The sequence below is a fragment of the Emiliania huxleyi genome (genome assembly GCF_000372725.1).
Source record: "Emiliania huxleyi CCMP1516 chromosome Unknown EMIHUscaffold_141, whole genome shotgun sequence".
NCBI classification, from domain to species: Eukaryota; Haptophyta; order Isochrysidales; family Noelaerhabdaceae; genus Emiliania; species Emiliania huxleyi.
Genome location: NW_005201183.1, coordinates 43,404 through 64,155, shown reverse-complemented (window position 1 = coordinate 64,155; position 20,752 = coordinate 43,404). Strand labels below are relative to the sequence as shown.

At 65.0% G+C, this 20,752-nt stretch overlaps 6 protein-coding genes across 6 annotated transcripts; 3 read left to right on the top strand and 3 right to left on the bottom strand.

Annotated features, from left to right (window-relative positions):
- The first annotated feature begins 97 nt into the window (after positions 1-97).
- On the top strand, positions 98-2,389 carry EMIHUDRAFT_467430 (hypothetical protein). The gene is made up of 3 exons (XM_005787523.1): positions 98-868; positions 913-1,302; positions 1,446-2,389. The coding sequence occupies exons 1-3, from the start codon at positions 164-166 to the stop codon at positions 2,253-2,255; spliced, it is 1,905 nt and encodes a 634-aa protein (XP_005787580.1). The 5' UTR covers positions 98-163; the 3' UTR covers positions 2,256-2,389.
- A 1,132-nt stretch (positions 2,390-3,521) lies between these two features.
- EMIHUDRAFT_227661 (hypothetical protein) lies at positions 3,522-3,851 on the bottom strand (the record flags this gene model as incomplete). Its single annotated transcript, XM_005787522.1, has 2 exons — positions 3,522-3,719; positions 3,828-3,851. 2 exons carry the CDS (start codon positions 3,849-3,851, stop codon positions 3,522-3,524), a joined length of 222 nt encoding a protein of 73 aa, XP_005787579.1.
- Positions 3,852-5,170: 1,319 nt separating this feature from the next.
- Positions 5,171-6,184, bottom strand: EMIHUDRAFT_227660 (hypothetical protein; the record flags this gene model as incomplete). Its single annotated transcript, XM_005787521.1, has 1 exon — positions 5,171-6,184. The coding sequence occupies one exon, from the start codon at positions 6,182-6,184 to the stop codon at positions 5,171-5,173; it is 1,014 nt and encodes a 337-aa protein (XP_005787578.1).
- Positions 6,185-7,581: 1,397 nt separating this feature from the next.
- EMIHUDRAFT_227659 (hypothetical protein) lies at positions 7,582-10,501 on the top strand (the record flags this gene model as incomplete). The annotated part of the gene is made up of 2 exons (XM_005787520.1): positions 7,582-7,797; positions 7,868-10,501. The coding sequence occupies 2 exons, from the start codon at positions 7,582-7,584 to the stop codon at positions 10,499-10,501; spliced, it is 2,850 nt and encodes a 949-aa protein (XP_005787577.1).
- Positions 10,502-13,726: 3,225 nt separating this feature from the next.
- On the bottom strand, positions 13,727-14,029 carry EMIHUDRAFT_227657 (hypothetical protein; the record flags this gene model as incomplete). Its single annotated transcript, XM_005787519.1, has 1 exon — positions 13,727-14,029. The coding sequence occupies one exon, from the start codon at positions 14,027-14,029 to the stop codon at positions 13,727-13,729; it is 303 nt and encodes a 100-aa protein (XP_005787576.1).
- A 2,893-nt stretch (positions 14,030-16,922) lies between these two features.
- EMIHUDRAFT_227656 (hypothetical protein) lies at positions 16,923-18,985 on the top strand (the record flags this gene model as incomplete). Its single annotated transcript, XM_005787518.1, has 3 exons — positions 16,923-16,973; positions 17,225-18,333; positions 18,406-18,985. The coding sequence occupies 3 exons, from the start codon at positions 16,923-16,925 to the stop codon at positions 18,983-18,985; spliced, it is 1,740 nt and encodes a 579-aa protein (XP_005787575.1).
- Positions 18,986-20,752: the final 1,767 nt, after the last annotated feature.

Genomic DNA, 20,752 nt, shown 5'->3' with positions numbered 1-20,752 from the left:
CACTGGCACGACAAGGGCGCGGACTGGCGCGTACTGGCACCATACCGGCTCACAAAGAAAAATCACGTGCTTTTCATTGCGGCTTCCATTGCCTCTTGCGCCTCGCCGCGGGTGAACACGCCTCCGCTTACCGCTCCCGCGAGTGTAAACGCGCGTTGCTGTGATGAGCCATCCCAGTCTCGTCATGGGCGTCGCGCTGCTGGCCGCGGCCGTGGCTGCCGAGCGCGTCTGCGTCGACCCAGGCGGCGCGAGCTGCTCCGAGGCGCCCGACGCCGCCCTCTCTGACGCCCTCTCTGCGAACGAGGTGGACCACAACCGCGAGTCTGCCGAGGCGTGCCGGCACTTCTTCTGCGGCGATGCGGCGGCGGAGGTGGCTCTGCCCCAGATGAGCCGCCACCCGCTCGGCCACGGCCCGCTGGTCGACATCGTCGAGGGCGCCGGCGAGGAGGAGCACTCCATCTACGTGACGGAGGCGCCGCTCTTCTCGGCGGCCGAGTGCGACGAGGTGGTGGCGCTGGCCGAGGCGGAGGGGGGCGGCCTTCCGAGCACAAAGTCGGGCAAGTACCGCATTGGCAAGGCCTGGGTGAGGGAGATGCCGGGTGTGCTGAGCTGGTTCAACGGCGCGCTCGAGACGAAGCTGTACCCGGCGCTGGCGCAGCTCTTCCCGGCGCACGTCTCTTCGACCGCGCAGCTGCGCGCGCACTCGGTCGCCATCCTCAAGTACAACGAGTCGCACCCCGCGACCGACGTCCACATCGACGACGCGCTACTCGCCTTTACGGTGGCGCTCTCGCCCTCCTCCTCGTTCGAGGGGGGAGGGACGTACTTCGAGAGCCTGCGGGCGGTGCTGCCGATGGGGCAGGGCATGGTCAGGTGTGAACAGCGTCTCTTCACACGTCCAGCTGTGAACAGGTGCTGCCGATGGAGCAGGGCATGGTCACTTTCCGGCCCGGCGCCGTGCGGCATGCGGGCCACGCTGTCTCCTCCGGCCTCCGGTACGTCCTCGGCGGCTTCATCGCGCTCGCAGACAGAGTCGAGCACGTGAGGCGGCTCAACGAGCGTGGCAACCGGCTGCTGCTCGCCCCGTCGCCGACTGCCCCCGAGCTCGAGCAGGCGGACCGGCTGTTTGCGCAGGGGCTGCGCCTCAACCCGCACTGCTCCCTCTGCCACGCCAACCGCGCCGACGCGCTGCTGCGCCTCGACCGGCCTGCAGAGGCGGAGGAGGAGCTCAAGGCGCAGACGGCGCTGCTGCCGCTCGACTCGGACGCCCACTTCTCGCTCGGCGTCGCTCTCCGCGCGCAGGTCCATATCTCCCCGTATCTCCCCATATCTCCCCGTATCTCCCCGTATCTCCCCGTATCTCCCCACCTTTCCCCACCTCTCCCCACCTCTCCCCACCTCTCCCCACCTCTCCCCACCTCTCGCTCGGCGCCGCCCCTCCGCAGGGCCGCACGGCCGAGGCGGTGCAGGCGTACCAGGCCGCGTTGCGCCTCGTGCCGCGCGACTTCGACGCGTGGGTGAACCTCGCCGCCGCACTCGCTGACCTGGAGCGGTTCGGCGAGGAGGCGGACGCCTACGAGCACGCGGCGGAGCTGCGGCCGTCCGAGGCGCTGCCGTGGCTCAACTTGGGCGAGGCGCGCCTCTCGACCGGCGACGAGGCCGCGGCGGAGCTCGCCTTCCGACGCGCCTCTGCGGCTGCACCGACCGACGCGCGGCCGTTCCTCTCCCTCGGCCGGCTGAGCGCTCGCCAGTCGAGACCTGCCGAGGCGATCGACCTCTTCTACCAGGGCGCGCTCGCAAACTCGGAGTACTTTGACGAGGCGAAGCAGGGCATCGCCACCGCGCGCACGCAGCAAGGCCGCCTCTCCGAGGCCCTCGCAGACTTCGAGTCGGCGCAGCGGATGGCGCCGAACAGCGAGAAGGTGCGCGCGGCGGTGGAGGACGTGAGGCGGCAGGCGGCGGCACTCGCGCGCGTCGAGGCCGGCCTCGAGGACCGAGCAGCGGAGGTGTGCGGCACGCCTTGCCGCGACGTGGTCGACACGTCCGGCTACGCGGTGTGCGCCGTCTCGTGGGCGGACGGCTGCGGCGACGCGCCGCCGCCCGACGGCTTCTCCGCCGCCTCACGCGTGGCGGACCTGTGCGAGCGCACTTGCGCCTTCTACCTGCTGCGAAGCGGCGCCGTCGTGGACGAGGCGTCCGGAGAGGCGACGGAGACGGCGGCAGGAGAGGCGAATGAGGCAGCGGCCGCGCCGTGATGTGCCGGCATGCTGTATGAGCGGAGGGCTAGGCCCCATTGGCACTACAGTACTGCCGGTCGGCAGCGCGGCGGCGCGTGACGCGGTGGGAGAAGGAAAGCATTTTTTGTCCAGATAAATACCCCAACATGCAAGAAGTCTCACAGGGCGGTCTCTCTCTGCAGGCGCTCGTAGTACATAGACGGCTGGCCCGGCCACTCTAGGACAGCGAGGATGTAAAGCGTGCCGATCAACATATCGTGCACGAGCCCTTGGACCCTCGCTTGCCACCGATCCACGCATTCTGAGACGGTGGATAGTCGGGTCTGAGCGGCTCCGCCGTCTGCTCCGTGAATGCGATGATGTCTTTTGCGGCGGCGCTGCTCGAAATCATCTCGTCCTTGCAAAAGGCGTACTCCTGCCGCAGCTGCTGCACGTCGTCGCCCGACATGACGAGCGCCATCGGAAGCGGGCAGAGGCCTTCAGGCGTCTCTCCGGCCACCCTTGGGAAGAAAGCGCTCCCCAATGAATTCGACGCGGTCGAGCGAGGGGAGAGAGAGACGAGGCGGATGCGGCGGTGGCGGCGGCTGCGAGAGAGGGAGGTGGACTGCAGCGGCCCGGGGGCCGACTAATGGCTGCCCGTAGAGAATGGGGGAGAGGGGACACCGTGGTTTTTGGCTAGTTTGTAGTAAAGAAGATCGATCGGTCACACCGCCATCGCCGTCGGGGAGAGGGGGGACGACACTGCTTCAGCAGCGTGCACCTCGATCCTGTACCGTGTTTGTTATGACCCCCCCCAATGAACACGCCAGAGAGGGAGGGCGAGACGATCGAGGGGTCCCGTACCATGCGGAATTGACCCTATCCAGTGCTCAAGTGCTCAAGTAAAGAAGAGTTGCACTTGGGCTTCCCCTGAATGGGTTGGTGTGGACCAGTGTGGACAGCTTCACAGCTCCACTTCCTGCGCAATTCCAAACCCGTACAACTATGCCTGGGACATTATATATTCGTGGAGCTGTTCACACTTCGCGCTGTGAAAAGAGCTTGGCCGCCCGCGCCGTGTTGCTGCTGGCGGCCCGCTCGCTACGAGCCCTCCCCTCTGTCTCGCAGTCACATGTACATGTGCATGTACGGTGTCGGATGCACAGGTGTGGTGCTGCTTCCACAAGCCGGCCTTCACAGGAAGTGTCTCGGATCAATGGCCGCGCTCTCGACGGCTCCACTCCGGACGCCTAGGCAGCTACCGAGAGCTTCCTTCCAGCAGCGCAAGGCGCGAGGCGCAGTGCCTCACAGCTTGCACTGGCCGCACACGTAGGAATCTAGTGCGGCGGCCTGCTTAATGGTCATGCCGACGCAAGCCGGGTGGAACCAGTCGGCGCACCCGTCGCACGCGATCATGACGGAGCAGTCCAGCCAGCTGTGTCCAGCCAGCTGTGCACTGTGCGACACAGAATTCTTTTTATTTGAAGAGTCACAGTGGAAACCCTGCAAGAAAAAATTGATTTTATGGGCACGGGTTTGTGCGTCGTCATCATCTGTCTCGCGTCCACCCATACCGCGTTGGTGTCCAGTCCGAGCCTGGCTGTTCTTCACCTTCCTACCTAACGCTAACCACATGGTTCGACTGTTTTCTTCTCTTCCTTCTTTCGGGACTGGCGTGAGAGCCGTGATTTCTTGTTGGGTTTCAAAAATCTCTCTCTCTGGCGTGCACTGAGAAAGAAATCATGCCGCGTCACAAGGCGCAACAAACAAAAACTTTGGATTGCTTAAATTCTCTCAGGCCGCCGACAGAGAGCGGACAGGGACGGGGCCCCGACCTTATTGAGCGGTTCGTCCGCGTCGCGCACTCGTCCCAACCGGGGGCCGCAGTCTTGCTTGTACCGTTCCTGTACGCCTCGGTACAGACCCTCGCTCCGTGTACAGCTCACACACAGCTCACAACAAGAACCCGAACCGCAACCGAACCGCCAGGGTGTACACGTCGATTGGGATCGGGTTGCGGGCTAGACCTAGAGAGAGCCCTAGCCCCCTGGGGGGTGCGCGTTCGCCAGGAAACGCGAAGCACTTGGAGCACTTGGGGCTTGTTGTGCGAGTATATGGGCCAAAAGCGTCGAAAATGTCCCAAAAAGCGTGTCTCGAGTTTGTTGCAGCTCCGCAGCCTGCGCGCGCTGCCGGGACGCACCGCTCGCGCGTTCGGCACACTCAGTGGACCCCACCGAGTGTGCCGAACCAACAGGAGTGAGTAGGCTCGACGCCGTACTCGAGATGGAGCTGCAGAAAGTACGCCGCCGAACGTGCCACCGACGGCGTCCTGGCGGAGGTGGTGGAGTTTGAGAACTGAGGCTGCGGAGGTGACGCCTGAGGTACCAGTCCGTGCACAGCGACTCAGCCGGCGACCGCCACGGGCTCAGACGAGACTTGTCGACGCGTTCCGGCTCAGCTTCACCGTGGTCATCGGGCGTCTGTCGACGTCAGGACCACCCATACAGCTCGCGGGTTTGAGGTCGCAAGAGCCAAGATGGTGGCGTTTGGACATCCCAACCATCACACAAGACAGCCTGTAGGTGGTGGCGGGACGGCGCAGTGTTTGTGGCACTCGGCAGTAGGCACCCGCGGCACGGCCCCGCTGTCGGCTCTCGCTGGCTGCGGAACCGGCCCCAGAGGGGGACGGTCCGGGCGAGTGTGGCAGCTCCTGCGCTAGTCTGGGCACCCTCTATCATAGCACTACTGATCCCGGTCATTAGAGCTGCCAGGGATAGCGTCAGGAGCCTATAGGAGTCAAAACCCCTCATCTTTGAGACATCGTGGCCCATATACTCGCTCAACGAGCCTTGGAGTGCAGTCAGAGGGCCCAACTTCAGAATCGTGCTTTTTGGGGTTTAGGGACGTCTCCCAGAGTGACCATAGTTGTGCCGAACGACCACCAGCTTGGGACCTCACCGCACGCCGCTCCGCTTCCTTTCATTCCCCGGCCGGCACACGCCGCACGCCGACGGGCCGTAGCGCCATCCGAGGCCGCGCGCGGCCGCCCAGAGGCCGTCCGGCCCAGGACCCGTGATCGCCTTGTACCCCGTGACCGACGCTTGGCGCGTGGGGGCGCCAGGCTGCGGCGTGTCGGCTCGCAGGCCGAACCCCGCGCTCTCGCACACGACGGCGAAGCATGTGGAGGAGCGGTTGGCAGGGTCGCGCGCCGTTCGCGCCAGGCAGCACGCCAGCGGCTTCCCCGCCAGCGCCAGCCTCTCAAAGGGCGCCTTGACCGCCTGCGCGAGCGCGGCCATCACGCCGAACAGGTCTGGCATGACCTGCCCACGCGCCGCGGCCGCGTCGTACGACGCCATCGTGCGCAGCACCGCGAGCATGGCGTCGCGCCCGCCCGCTTGCAGGTAGTCGCACAGATGGAGGACCCTGTGCGCGGCGGGCGCGGGGCGGATGCCGTGCAGCTGCTCGAGCGCCCCTCGCTGCAGCAGCACCGTGTCGGGACGCAGGCGGACGACCGCGCTGAACGGGCGCCCGTCGCGCGCCTCGCGAGCGAGAAGCATGCGCCGGCACGCCGCTTGCTGGAAGCTCTGCACGAGGAAGGAGCGCGCGCCGCTGCACTCCGTGGGCGATCTGGACCCGCACCGCGACAGCCGTGGCAGCGCCGAGCCGTTGAACTGTAGGAGCCCGTTGCGGCTGCAGTTGCCCCGGTCGCACGCAGAGAGGAGGCGCTCAGCTGTGCAAGTGGCATTGGGAGCCACCCGCACCGCGCTCGCGTAGACGAGCATGCTTGTCTCCGCCACCAGCAGCTTGCGCCGCAAGAATGCGCGCGCTGAGAGGAAGTCGCTGTCGCGCGGACCGCAGAAGAAGGCGTCGGCCGCACCGCTCCGCGGCCGCACGATCTGGACCAGATGGCTTGCCACCAGCCTCCACGCTCGCAGCTGCCCCGTGATGCACACTGCGACCCCCGCCATCGTGCGGCGCCGCTGTGCCCGTTCGACGAGGCGAGTCCACGCTCCCCAGCGTCCAGGGCAGCGTGACCACCGGAGCAGCAGCCAGCCTCAAGGGACGCGGGGACCGGCTAGTTCCCGAGGTCGCGCGGGGCTGACCCGTACTAGGTCCCGGGGGACGAGCTGCAGCCAGAGAGCAGAGCCGCAGAGCACACGTTTACGGCCGGTCCGGACGACAGGTTCTCTCGGCTCCAAGAGACGCCGTGCACAGCAAAAAACAACCCCCCCCAGGATTGTCCTTTATGCATATCCTTTGGCCGCGTTGGGTAGCGAGAGGATTGGTGTGACGCGATCCACGCAGGCGTGTTTTCTGGCGGCCGACCGTCAGTGCACGGAGTTGCCCCTTCTCCGACTGCCCCGGCTAGTTCACGAGTTTCGCGGGAGTGACCCCATGCGTCAAACCCGAGACCTAGCGCGGGTGGGTTGGAGGTGGCTCGCTGCAGGGAAGGGCTGTGTAAGAAGCCGATCCCCGTAGTCCGCCCCGCTCCTCCCCATCGGGCCGCATGAGCGGCCACGCCTCGCAGATTCGTTTTCGCGCCTGGGTCAGGCGCGCGGGGCATCCGCCCCGGGTCGCTCGACCAGCGATCCGAAGAGTGGCCACTATGCGAAGGAAAGAGCGGGGCCCTCGACGCCTCAGTCCGGCCCTCCGAGGGGGGAATGGAATTGCGGGGTCCCCACGGGCGCCTCTCTTCGGCCCTCTCCCGAGGGGGAAGGGAAAAAATGGGCCACCCCCGATCGCAGCACTTCGTGTTGGAGAGTCGAGATATTGAGATTGTGACTAGGAGGGAGGGACGCTGGGGATTCTCAAAGGTATACCCTTGGAATGGCCGGATCCAGCCTTGAAAGTACGAGATCGCGCGCGTTCGCGCACAGCACCGCCTGTTCTCCGCGGCTGAATGACGACGCGTGCCGTGTGCCAGCAGAGTTGGGCGCGCGCGGCGCGACGGCACCCGCGAGGGAAGGCGCGGGTGAGGCGTGGGCTTGGCAGGCGGAGCTGGGCCGGCTGATGGTGGGGGCGCGCGCTCCGGCGACGGAGGGCGGTGGGGAGGAGGAGGAGGACTTGCCCTTTTCATTTACGGCGAGATGATTTGGCACTTGTGGACGCAGCAGCGCGTGAGTGAGATGGTAAAGTACTGAGAAGAACTGTACCTGTGTGTGTTGCATTGCAACAGCGTTTGAAAAGCCGAGTCATAGCATACATAAACGCGGGCGGTGGCGCCTTCTTTTAGGCGCCCTTGACACCACAAAAAGAAAAATAAAATCGCGTTCCCCTGTCGGCCTTTGCATCCCACCTAGCCAAGTCCAATTCGCAGCCACAACTGTGAACGGTGACTCGAACTGCGAGCCCGTCTCGCTCAAGGATGGCAAAAACACCGGCGACACCGGCACCGCCAGCACCGGCACCGGCCATCAAGAACGACCCGGTGCCAGCCACCAAGGTCGCCACGGCCCTCAAGCCGGCGGCGGTCGAGACGCTGCGGTCGATCAAGAAGTTTCCGGAGGAGGAGCCCGCCCCGGCGGCGAGCGCCTGGCATGGCAAGGCGCCCCGCGGCTCCACGCCGTCGGCCACAAACTCGGTGCTCTCGCCGCCTGTGCGGCTTCCGCCAACTGCTCACCGCTCACAGCCAGTATCGCGCCCCTGTTCAGGGCGCGACGGTCAAGCCCAAGACGGTCAACCCCAAGACGACCACGACTGCCACGCGGAAGAGCTCCGTCTCCGCCTCCGGCTGGCTCTCGTGGCCCAAGCTCTGCTGGCACAACGTGCTCTGCACCGTCTTCACCTGCCTCATCGCGGGCGCGAGCGGCGGCGCCTTCGCCTATTCCTCGCGCGGCTCTGACGGGCTCCTCTCTTCGATCGTTGTGCCCGACGCGACGGCCCTCCCGACCGCTCCTGTGAAGGCCAGACTAGGGCTGCAGGGCTGCAAGCTCGTGAGGCAGACGAGCAAGGCGCAGTGTGAGCATGGGCGAAGCTTTGGGTGTGACCATGCGCGCGGAAGCATGTGGGTCGCAAACTGCAGAGGCGTGTTTCGTTGTGCAGGGCACAGGGTGCGCTGCGGACATCCGCCTGGTCTCCCAGCGTACAACTGCTCCTGCGCCCCACCAGACCACCCGTTGACTCAATACCTGGCAACGCAGTGGGTATTTCATTCAATGCCAGCCAGCGCATTAACGCAGCTGGTCGACTTTGTGAGCGTGCTCGCGGGGTTCCAGGCTTGCCCAAGCCTCGAAGCGACGCGCTCGCTCAGGACCGCGCTGGCGGACGGGTTCACTGCGGAGGAGGCCATGTTGTGGCGCAACCCACACAAAGGTCTGTGGCGCTCGGTACAGGTCAATGCTCCGTGCATCGAGACGGCGGGGTGGTGGGTGAGCAGTCCGAGCGCCAGCTGGTTCGCGCACCCCATGTGGGCCCACTGTTGCAACAAGGACCCGAGCACATCGCGGTGTCCGAGCGCGTTGATTGAGGCACCGACGGCCTGCAACAGACGCAAAGCTCTACTGGGAAGATGCGAGTCAGATGCAACGCTCCTGTGCGATTCGTATCTCCCCGTGGCAGCGGCGGGTAGGCTCGTTTACTCGTTTGGCATCGCTAACCAGTGGACTTTTGAAGACTGGGCCGCATCGAGGGGCTTCGAGGTGCACGCCTTCGACCCGACGACCCGGACGCGGGCTGCTCACGAGGCGCATAAGACCAAGAATGTGCACTTCCACTTCATGGGGCTGGGCGCGCTCCGCGGAAAAGCGGGCTCCCTTGTAACGGCAGGCTATGGAGCGCTCGGTGGTGAGGTGCTGCCATTCGACGCAATTCGCGAGAGGCTCGGTCACACCACGCGGCTCATCCAGCTTCTCAAGATCGACTGCGAAGGATGCGAATGGGAGGCGTTCGTCGACGCCGCAACTCGCATGCCCTCAGTACTTGAAAAGGTCTGCACCATAATCCTGGAGATACACGTGTCGCGAACGCTGCAGATGAACACCACGGCTGACCTGAGGCGCATGGCGGCCTTTTGGGATCTCTACGTCGTCAAGATGGGCTTCCGCTTCTGGTACCTGCACGCCAATCCAGGCGCAGCGTGGGACCGCACTGTCCATCCGATTCTCGCCCAGCTTGGTCTAGACCCGAGTATCTGCTGCTACGAGATCGGTCTGCATCGCGAGACGGCTGAGTGTGCCGCGCAGGAAGCCGTCATTCCCAGCGCTCCTGCGGAATTTAACGGAACAGCGAGCCAAGGCAGCAGCGCTGAGAGGATGCACGCCGAGCGCGGGCGGGGTGTTTTTGTGATCTTGGCGCAGAACGGTAACCACTCTTCATACGGTCGTGACTCGGTGGCGCTCCTGAGGCGGACATTGCGCTACTTTTACCATTACTACAACAAGCGAGAGCGGGACGACGTGCGCATTTGTCACTCGGGCGACTTCGATGCCCAGACACAAGAGGCCGTTGCCGCGGGCCGGAGAGAAATCCGCTTCCTGCACCTCAAGGGCGACAACTGGAAGGTCTACCCGGAGTGGTTGGCCCTGTCGAACCGCTCCGCTTGGAGATCGACAGAGTCGGATGGATACCGAATGATGATCCGGTGGTACGCCGTGCGGATCTGGCCGACGCTTCACGATATGGGGTACAAGTGGGTGTGCCGGCTCGACGACGACTCGCTCCTGCTGAGTGAGATCCCTTTCAACCTCTTCTCCTTCATGCGCTCGCGCGGCTTCGACTACGCGTACCGAAATGTGGCCATGGAGCGCGGCGGCTGGGACGGCAACGGAAATTATGGCGACAAGTGGTGGGAATGGGTCAATCTGTACGTGAGCAAAATGAAGCTGCAGCCAAAGTGGCTCTTCGAGGCGAACGCATGCCGCGAACGCAGCTTCTTGCACGAGAACTGCGGCAAGGATTTCTTCGGTTTCTATAACAACTTCTTTGTGGCCAACATCGAGCGCTTCCTGGAGCCAGATATACAGAACTTGCTCCACGAACTCGATGAGTCAGGCCTTATGTTCATGAGTCGGTGGAATGACCTGATTATCCAGTCCCTGGCGGTACAGCTGTTCGTGCCCAAGAGCCGCGTGCACCGCTTCACCAGCTTTGGGTACGCCCACAACTCTGGACACGCCGACACGCTGCGCTACGGCATCGTGCAGCTTGCAGCGGGCCTGCCCAACCCAGAGCGCGCGATGGAGAAGGTCCTTGCTTCGGTGCTGCATTGGCCGGTTTGGCTTCAAAACAATTCGCGCTTTGTGGATGGCATGTACACGCTGAGCCGGCCAGCCTCAAGCCTCTTCTGACGATGTGCAAAGCCAAGCGGATCTCATGAGTCATCCGAGCTCCGTTTTTGAACATTCTCGTTTTCTTATCGGGGGGGGGGCGGGGTTGTGGGGTGGGGTGGGGATGTCGAGGTGGGGAGTGGGTGGGCGCCGGAGTGGGAGTGGTGTGACTGCTCCTGTGGTGCGGGCGACGGCTTCTGAGGAAGCCGTCGCCCGCGCCTCGCCTGTCGCGTGAATCGTGTCGTGCGACCGCCTTTTGTTGTAAAATTCTTATTTTTTGAGCTAGACTTCGTTGTTAATATAGGAACAAGCGAAGGCACACACAACATGACGCCAAACACACGATTGCACGCACCGCACCGCATCCCGCACCCGCGCCCGCACTTGGAGCACTTGGAGTGCAGTTATTAACCTCACATCCAGGGCCGAGGAGCTGAGAAGCGCACCCAGCGGGCCGGATGATCGGTGTCGGGTTGCGGGCAAGAGAGCCCTAGCCCCGGGGGTGCGCGTTCGCAGGGAAAGGGCCTTAAAGTAAACACGGGTCCCCGAGTTTTTGGAGCACTTGGAGTGCAGTCAGCAGCCTCACATCCAGGGCCGGGGAGCTGAGAAAGTTACCATTTATTTTCCCGAATACACAACAAACGAATATGTCGACTCGCAGGTCGCGCCGGCCGTCGCCCGAGGCGGCAGCCGGCGCGGCTCGTCGAGAGGCCGCCTCCGCGAAGCGACGCTGCGAGGCGCTCGAAGCCAGCCTAGCTTCAAAGCAAAAGGCGCTTGCACGTGCAAAGGCTGCCGCAGTTGCCGCCGCCGCCGCCGCCGCCTCAACCACCGCCGCCGCTGCTGCATCTCCGCCGCCGCCGCCGCCGCCGCCGCCGCCGCCACCACCACCACCGCCACGAGCTCCACCGCCGCCGCCGCTGCCGCCGCCGACGGCCTCGCATGGCTACGACATATGCGACCGTCAGAACCAGCGGTGCCAGGTAGAGGCGCGCGCTCGCCTCGAAGCCGCCGCCGCGTCGGTCCTCCGGCACTCGGCGGCAGAGGCGGCGGCGCGGGCGCGCTTCGAGACGGCAGCTGCGGCTGCAGCGGCGGGCGGTGCAGCGCTCGAGGCGGGCGCGGCACGCCGCTCTCCGCGGGGGAGCAGCCGGCGGCGCGCCGACGACACCGTCTTTGCCTCGGCCTCCGCCTCCTTCGCCCCGTGCGGGGCTTCGGGAATGCGCATCCCCGACCCGGCCCCGGACCTCCATCCCTTCGAGGCGGCGCAGCAGGGCCTTGCCTCGGCCGCCGCCTGCGCCGCGTGGGTGGCGGAGGCGCGGCGCGGCCGCATCGAGGCGGAGGCGGAGCGGCAGGAGGCGGAGGCGGCGGCGGCGGCGGCGAGGCTGGAGGCGGCCGAGGGGAGGCGGCGGGCGGAGGCGGCGGCCGAGGCGGTGGCGGAGGCGGCGGAGCAGGTGGCGGAGGCGCGTGCGGCGGCGGCAGAGGCGACGGCGAGGGCGGACGCCGCCGAGTCGCGCAGAGTTTAGGGGTGTGAACGGCGTCTCTTCACACCCACTGCTGTGAACAGGCGGACGCCGCCGAGTCGCGCTCGCTTCGTGCCGAGGCGGCGCTGCAGTCCCTGGCGCTGCAGCCGGCCGCGCCGCAGTCGACCGCGCCGGAGCGTGCGGGCGGCGGCTCTCTCCTGCCCGCCGCGCTCGAGCGACGCGATGGGCCGTCCGACACTGGCGGGGGCGGGAGCGAGGGAGGCGGCGGCGGCGGCGGCGGCGGTGAGTCTGGAGCCCCCGGAGCGGGCCCCGGCGGCGCGGCGGCGGCAGCCTGCGGCGCAGTCGACGAGGCGGCGCTGCTCCGGCGGGCGGGCGCGGCGGAGGAGGCGGCAGAGGAGGCGTCGGCCGCCGCCGCCGCGGCTTCCGCGGAGGCGCGTTTGCCTCGCGCCGCTTGCCGGCGGCCCTTCCCGCCCTGCCCCGCATCCCCGCCCCTCCCGCCCTGCTCCCGCATCCCCGCCCTTCCCGCCCTGCTCCCGCATCCCCGCCCTTCCCACCCTGCTCCCGCCCTGCAGGTGCTCGCGCTGCGGAGGAGGCTCGAGGCGGCCAGCCTCGAGGCGGTGGAGGAAGCAGCACGCGCCGACCGAGCGACCGAGGCGCCTCATATCTCCCCATATCTCCCCATATCTCCCCATATCTCCCGCCTAGCGCCGACCGAGCGACCGAGGCGCCTCTCGCCGGCTGCTGTCGCTCGTGGGCCGTGGGCCTCAGAAGCGAGCTCTTGCTTTAACTGCTAGGCGCTTGCTAACCCTAACCCTAACCCTAAGCCTAACCCTAACCCTAGGCCTAACCCTAACCCTAACCCTAACCCTAACCCTAACCCTAACCCTAAGCCTAACCCTAACCCTAACCCTAACCCTAACCCTAACCCTAACCCTAACCCTAACCCTAACCCTAACCCTAAGCCTAAGCCTAACCCTAACCCTAACCCTAACCCTAACCCTAACCCTAACCCTAACCCTAACCCTAACCCTAACCCTAACCCTAACCCTAACCCTAACCCTAAGCCTAACCCTCACCCTAACCCTAAGCCTAACCCTAGGTCATCAGACGCGAGCTCTTGCTGACACGTTTAGGCGCTTCGCCGGCTGCTCGCCACGGCGGGCTTGGCCGGCCGGTGGGGCGGGGAGGCGGTGGCGGGAGGCGGCGCGGAGCAGGGCGGTCGCGGGCCCGCGTGGGTAGATGCCGCCGAGGCGGCCCTCCAGCGCTGGGCGGAGGGCGGGCGGGAGGCGGCGGCGGCGGCGGCCGGGTCGGGCCCTGCAGAAGGGGCGCCGGCAAAGCTTCCTCGCGCACCGGAGGAGGCGCCGCGCGCGGCGGAGGCGGCGGAGGCGCGGCTCCCGCGAGGGACAGCCGGCACGCGCGAGGAGGCGGCAGCCCGGCGCGAGCTCGAGCGTCGCCGCGGTGCGGGCCTCCTCCGCCGCACTCCGCCCCTTCCCTTCCGACGTAGCACCCCTGCATCGCCAGGCGCGAACCGCGACGCCGTCGAGCGGCGCGCAGGCTCGGAAGCCGACCCGTCCGGCGGCGGGAGGCGCCGAGGAGCAGCCATGGCGGCGGACCATAACGATAGAGTCATGCGCGCAGTCAGCGCGTATGCTGTGCGGAGCCACCTGGCGCTGCCGACCGCCCCTGCGGCGGCGCTCTGCCGGAGATGAGATTCGATTGTAAAAAGTAACAAGTGGTTCGGCGCGGCGCGCGTCTCAGACTCACACTCTCACCTCGCATGGGCCCGTGGATCGGTGCTGCCGCCGCCCCCGGCCGAAAGCATCTGCTCGAGGTCCGACCCGGGCGGCGGTGTCGGCAACTTCTCCTTGCTCGCCGCTTCCCTGAGTGCCTCAGCCTGCTGCTTTGTAACCTCGACGAACCGGCCGTCCCGGCTTCGCGCGGGCGCGCTGTCCGTCGAGATAGCAGCGACTGCGGCCGGCGAGCTGCTGTCAATTTGTGCAGCGAGTGCCGGAGGATGGAATGTCGAGGCGGCGACGCAGAGGGCACACACGACGCCTCGACCGACGAGCATCCGAGAGGCGAGCGACGAGAAGAGCTCTAGCGCGAGCGTCGGCTGGGAGGGAAAAAGATTAGGAGTACTCGCAGAATGTGGGTAAACGAAAGTAGCGTATACGCTACTATGAAAGAAGAAGCCGAAAAAACACGCCGGAGTCAGTCCGCCCGAGCCAGCCAGCTGCCGGCTCGCACGGCAGCCTCTTCCTCTCGACCAGCCTCAACTTCCGTACAGTCAGCATTTTGTCGCTGCGTGCTCGTGGCCAGCTGTGGCGGCGGTCGAAGTTCGCCCAGATTCGGTGACGAGCGCCAGACGATAGTAGTGTCTCTGTTCGCCCTGTGCATGTCAGGCCAGGCTGCAGCAGGGCACTACCATCGTGCTGCCCTGTTGCAGCCTGACTTTGCCCACTGTGCACAGTCGCCAGAGCACCACCACCGCCCGGCATCGTGTCACGGCGAGCTCCTTCTGCGCCCGCTCGCGAGGCTCTCGCGCTGGCACACTTTGGCCATCTGCTGCTCGCGTTCGGCGAGCTCATCTCCGCACTCCTGCCACGGTGCCGTCACCACACACCTTCTGGCCGGCCTGAGCCGCGCGGGGTCGCCAGCGGGGGCAACGCGTCGACCTCTCTCTCTGGTGCACCACGGGCCGCAACGGCCTGCTAGCCGCGTGCGCGAGGAGGCAGTGTGCCGGCACAGTCGAGCCGGAGCATCGGGTTCTGGATGCTTGTGGGGTCAAGTCTGACCTTATGCGGCCTAATATGCAATAATAATGCTTGCTCTCACCCAGTCTGTTGAGATATTATCCCTCAAAGTCGAATTTTCGTTTACTGGTGACCATAGTAGTGTCTGTCTTGTTTGCGAGATCTTCAAACGAATCCCTTAAAGTCTCGACAATCACTAAGCTGCTTATGTGGCACCGCAGAGGCTCCCTTGGGGATGCCTGAGGCCACCCCAACCACACACTAAGCCGTACGTAGACGAATTGGGCGCTACTTTTTCGTTTACCCACATTATGCGAGTACGCCGCACAACTGAACCCGCCCATACGTGTTTGTGCCTCCTCCTTTGCTGTCCCATCTCCTCATCTCTTTCCCGCCTGGGCGGGGCAGCGGGCGGGCGCGCGGTGCGGTGCGGCGTGTGCGTGTGTGCGACTGCGACAGGGGACCGCTCGAAAGGGACCATTGGGCTTGTATTATTAACAACGAAGGCGCTCTCAAAAGAATTCTAAAAGGGGCGCTCGCACGAAAAGAAGTTTACAACAAAACTCCCTCGCACAACACTGGGCACGGGACTGGCGCGCACTGGCACTAACACAGGTACACCACTGGAGCCGCCTAAGCGACTCCCGCGAGGACGGCGAGGCACTTAGCTCCGTGCACTCGACCGCACGAAAAGAATTTTACAACAAGGCAGTCGCACGACACGATTCACGCGACAGGCGAGGCGCGGGCGACGGCTTCCTCAGAAGCCGTCGCCCGCACCACAGGAGCAGTCACACCACCACTCCCACTCCGGCGCCCACCCACGAAAAGAATTTACCAAGGAAACTCGCTCGCACGACACTGGGCACGTCAAGAACAACCCGTCCGTCGGAGACAGCGCCGTCAACAACCGCGAAGCCGCGCGCTTCGTCTCCGCCTCAACGCCTTTCGCCGGCAAGGCCTTCGATGTCCGTGTCGACGGTACGTACGCCACCGCCCTCTCCTCCGACACCCTCCAGGACGAGCTCCAGCGGAAGCTCGGCCTTTGGCTCTCCGCGGCGCTTCCCACCCTTCGGGTCGCGCTCGAGCGGGGCATGCCAGTCGATTTCTTCGGCGACTACCTTTACAACAAGGCCCACCACCAGCGGCCCCACGACGGCGTCCTCGCCGCCTGGGCGGACGCGATGCGCGCCCCGGCCAACGCGCCGGTCGTGCACGGCGACAAGGAGAAACCAGAGCTCACCCGGCAGTACAACGAGGGGTACAAGACTGACCTCGCAGAACCCCATGCGGGACCGGGGGGGTGCGATGAAGTGAATGAAATCAAGCTCTGGACGCCCCTCCTCAAGACCTCCTCGCCGGGCGTTGGCAACGCCTCGAGTGGCGGCACGCCCCATTCCGTTGGCCACTCCTACGCCTTCGGCAACACCGAAGAGAAGGCCCGCCGCCTAAACATGGGCTGCAAGGCGCGCGGGCAGCCCGGCCAACCCTTCTCCCACAAGACCGGCCACGGCTACGTCAAGGCGCGCGCGCATCGCGGTTTCTACCACGACGCGATCTTTGTCAAGCGCAACAACTTCAACCTGCTGCTCCACGAGACGTTCGGCGGCGGCTTCTCGCCCACCGCCGTTCTCAAGCTGCGCCGCCTCGCGCGCAAAGTCGCGCGCGGCAGCGTTGACCGCACAGCCTACTCGCCCAAGTACTCGCTCTCTTTTATGTCCCACCACAGAGCGCATCTCTCTCTCTGTTGTGCGAGGCGTGAACCGCGCCATTCGCTCTCACCTGGCAACCCTGTCTGCACGTCTCGCGCGCGCGTGAACAGGGCTCCAGGCCCCAAATGACGTGGGAGTGTTAGAGTTGTTTGGTATTGCTAAAAATTCTCTTCTCGTGGTTGTGCACGGCGCCTGTTGTTGCACGTTAACTCTCAGGTTCCCCTCTCCTCCGCGCCCCGCAACGCGTGTAGGCATTTGCGCGAGCGTGCCCGGCCGCAAGAAGGCCCAACACCCCATGCGCTGCAGCGCGCTCGTGCCTGTGCCTCCCTTGCTGCAAACGCCCCGCGCGCGGCTCGTTCCGAGGCTCGAGCGACTAGAATCTGGCGCACACCCGGATCGCGGGCAGAGCGACGGCCCAGCGCGCAGCCGCGAATCGCCTCCATGCCTACTGCGCTCCCGCGGCGCCCGAAGCGAGCCCGCGCCGTGCTCATCCCATTTTATGCTGCTGACGCTCGGCCGCCGTCTCGTGCGCACGCAGGTCGAAAACAAGGTGGGGCGAGGGGAACCGCCGCGGCGTCTTGCAGGCTGGGCCTCAAGCTGCGTACGCTGCGAGTAGGTGCGGCCCTCTTGAGCCCCCCTCCTCTCCATGCCCCCTCAAAGACGCTCTCAGAGTAGAGAACCGGGTATGGCACCTCCGTAACTCTTTGTGGCCAGATTTGCTCTCGGCCCTCTGTAGTGCCTGTCGCCCAGTACGTTCGGCCGAGCCCATCCGCTCATCGGACCGACTGCCTCCGTCCGCAGGAGTGCGTCATCATGATCCTGCCCCTCTTTCTCCCCGCGGTGGTTACGAACCCAGCCAACCCCGTCCCGGCCGAGCGTTTCCCGACGTTTGCCAGCATTCCGCAGCCAACCCTGAACTCGGAGACCTCCTTCTCCAAACAGTGCTCCGCATCGGGCGGCGAGGGGAGCGCGCAGGCCGACGCACCCTACTTTGCCCCCGGGGGCGCGTACGGGGCTCGCTGGTCAAACTGGCAACAAAGCTTCCGCACGTGCGTGCCTTGGCTCATGCCTAGTAGCGACGAGGACCTCGCAGAGATCCTCGAGTATGCACAGGCTCACAACTACACAGTCCGGCCGGGCGGTGCGACCGGCACGCAGTTTGCGGCGGTGACCGACGGCACCGACGAGAACACGATCGTGGTCTCGCTTGCCAATTACACCGCGCCTAGCAACTGGGAGTACGAGCTCAACGAGCCCGCTTCCACCGTGCGTGTTAACGCGGGCTGGAGCGAGTTCAAGCTCTACTCTCGCATCCGGCCCGCAGGCTACACGCTTCCGACGCAGACGGCGCTCCCGATCTTCCAGCTGGGCGGGATGGTCGCGAACAGCGTCCATGGCGGCGTCTATGAAGCGTCCTTTGTCAGCAAGAACATTAAGAGTCTCCGCGTGATGACGGCGGATGGGGTCATACACCACATCACCTCAGAATCTGAGCTTCGCATGTGGCGCAACTCGTACGGCCTGCTCGGAATCATCACGGCGATCGAGTTCGCGCTGCTTTCCGTCTCTGCCTTCCAGGTGATCTACGTGAGCCGCTCTTTTCCATGGAGCGAGGCCAACTTCTGGGACTTTGTAGTGTCCGACGCCATGGCTGGCCTCCAGCCGCCCGGCGCAGCGGCTGGGAGCCAATCAGCCTTCTCCGGGCAGTTCTTCATGGACATGTCGACCTCGCCTGAGCAGGTGAGCTTTGGAGCGGTTGTCACTTTGATGAATGGCAACGCAACTTTTCCCGACGTTCCATCCGCAACACCTACGGTCGGCGAGTACGCTCAGCTCAACACAGAGGGGACAGAGGAGCCACTGCAGCCTGATTTCTCCATCCAGGCGCCATTGTTTGAGTCGATCGCTCGGTGGGGGCAACCAAGTGCGGCCGATCTCCCACTAAACCTCCCTGCATCCGTTCTGACACCGGAGACCTTCAGGGTCATCCGGCGGGGGCTGGCGGAGAACGTTGGCAACGACGGTTTTCTGGGGATGAATCCCACTCCAAGGAACATCTACTACGCCGCATACTTTGTACCAATTTCCAACCTGTCTGCGGCCCTCGACGTTATGAGGTCGGATGCTGTCGCGCGCTCGGCGGCGGCGGCATCTACGCCCACCTTCACCTGGTCTTTCCCCTTCGAGATGCGCTTCGTGCGTGTGACTGACGACGCCACTCTGACCATCGTGCCCCCCGGCACATACGGAGTCGTCGAGTTCCTCTCGCCGAGCACCCTTGGTGCGGACCCAGCCGACAATCAGGACATGATGAAGGCCTTCTACGCCATGGAGAAGGCTCTGATGCCGTTGGGAGCCGTGCCGCACGTTGCGAAGGAGTGGGGCTTCGAGGCCGACGACAGCGAGTACGTGACAGCGTTCGCTGCCGCGTCGGTGTGTAACATTTACACCGACGCTACGAAGCAGGCGTTCAACTCATACCGACTGCAACTGGACCCCCAAGGCAGGTTTGCGGGAGGGGGCGCCATGGGCCTGCTTGCGCCGTGTGGCGTGAGCGATTAGGATTGCGCCAGACAAGATGGGAAGAGTGGTGGCCTCGTGATGAAAACGGAATTGGGCATCTAGCGGCGCAACACCTAGGGGGGCCTGTCGGGCTGCGCGCCTTCGAGGAGAGAGCTGTAGGCACGCACGACATTTGGGACGCATGTACACTGCCTTCGGTGCGAGTCCACACCTGGCGCGCCGATCGCCAACCTCGCATGTAGAATTAGACGCTTTGCTCTCCACGGCCTGTCTGGGCGCCAGTGCCCTCACATCCCCGGTAGGTGTGGTGGGAGGGCAGGCGGTGCGGGCACATGTGTGTGCGCTCTGCGGCACACAGTCCTGGCCATGTCTTGGTATAGAAGCGCGCGCAACCATCGTTTCTCATTTGTACTTTTTAGAAAGCGGCTCATTTGCGCCAGGTGTGGCTCATTTCTAAAAAGTACAAGGTCGCCAGGCTGCACCGACGCAAAGTTGAGCCGGCGCTTCTCGTGAAGCGAGCCATTGGCGTACACATTGGCTTTTGAGTGATATACGCACTTGGTGTGTGCTCGCTACATTTTTTAACACCTTAGGCCTCAGGAGAGCTGGATGGAGAGGGTTGTATTCGAGTGGAAGGCTGAAGTGGGAGGTCAGGTAGGGTTCCAACTTTTTGCGGGGTGTGGTATGCGCTTGGGTGGGGGGGTATGGTCCTGACCGCCCAAGGCTAGCCCTCGACAGGGGTGGGGGTATGGTCCCTCGGCCCCTCCCTCTACTGCCGACGAGCCCGCAGCGCCATGAGGTAGGAAGGAACAGGCGCCCGTGTCGCGGAGTTGCTGCAGCTGCTCCACGCTCCAATCGCCGACACCCTTCTGGTTGCGGAGCGCCTCAATGTCGCGCGAATCAACACATAGCCGTCGCTCAGACTGCTCGGCAAAAGATCTCTCTAACGCCAGCCGTCCAAGACCAAATTGGTTGCAGCCTCCTGGAGCCTAACAGTAAGGCGGCCGGCGGTGGGGCGAGGGGGTGGGGGGGGGGGGGTCCCGTCGGCGGGAGGCTGGAGGTCTGTCAGCAGGCGGGGGGGTATGGTCTCGAGGTGGGTTGGCCGATGCTACCATACTTACCCCGCAAAAAGTCCGAACCCAGGAGCCGAGCGCTGAGAGGCGAAAAAAGTAATTTCGGCGCCAACAAGGGGTCGCACACGCACGATTCACACGACAGACAAGGCGCAGACGACGGCTTCCGTAGAAGGCGTCGTCCTCGCCACAAAAGCCGCCGTCCGAATTCCCCTCCTCCGACACCCGCGGCCCGCCCCACCCCTCCCCAACCCGCCCCGGCCCACCCCACCCTCCCCGGACCCTCCCCTCCCCAAAGCCCCACCCCGTCCCGACCCACCCCGCCCTCCCCGGACCCTCCGACCCCAAGGCCGCACTCGGCTCCGCCGTCCTGCCGATCCCCATCTGCGCGTGCGCTCGCCACCCGCGCCGCCAGCGCCTCCTCGCTCCTCCCCCATATATGTACACGCGAAAAAGAATTTTGTGCACCGCAAAACACAATTTTCCGCCCCTACTTGTTCATCATTCACCACTATTGAGTATCGTCCGCATGATGCGCTGCCTCGGTTGGGGAGGTGACCTCGGGCTACTACTTCGTCAGCGACGCCCTCCGCTCGCCGATGACGGTGACGCGCGACCCGGGCACGCCGGAGTACGGCGGCGAGGAGAACCCGGACGCCGCCACGTACAACAGGTAGGCGGGGGTGGGTAGGCAGGTTCCCCACACACAATGAGTGGTGGGTGGGGCTGGGTA

Coding starts and splice junctions, on each gene's coding strand:
- EMIHUDRAFT_467430 (XM_005787523.1), top strand. CDS start 164: ATGAGCCATCCCAGTCTCGTCATGGGCGTCGCGCTGCTGGCCGCGGCC. Junction 869..912: donor TGCCGATGGGGCAGGGCATG/GTCAGGTGTGAA, acceptor AGCTGTGAACAG/GTGCTGCCGATGGAGCAGGG. Junction 1,303..1,445: donor GCGTCGCTCTCCGCGCGCAG/GTCCATATCTCC, acceptor GCCCCTCCGCAG/GGCCGCACGGCCGAGGCGGT.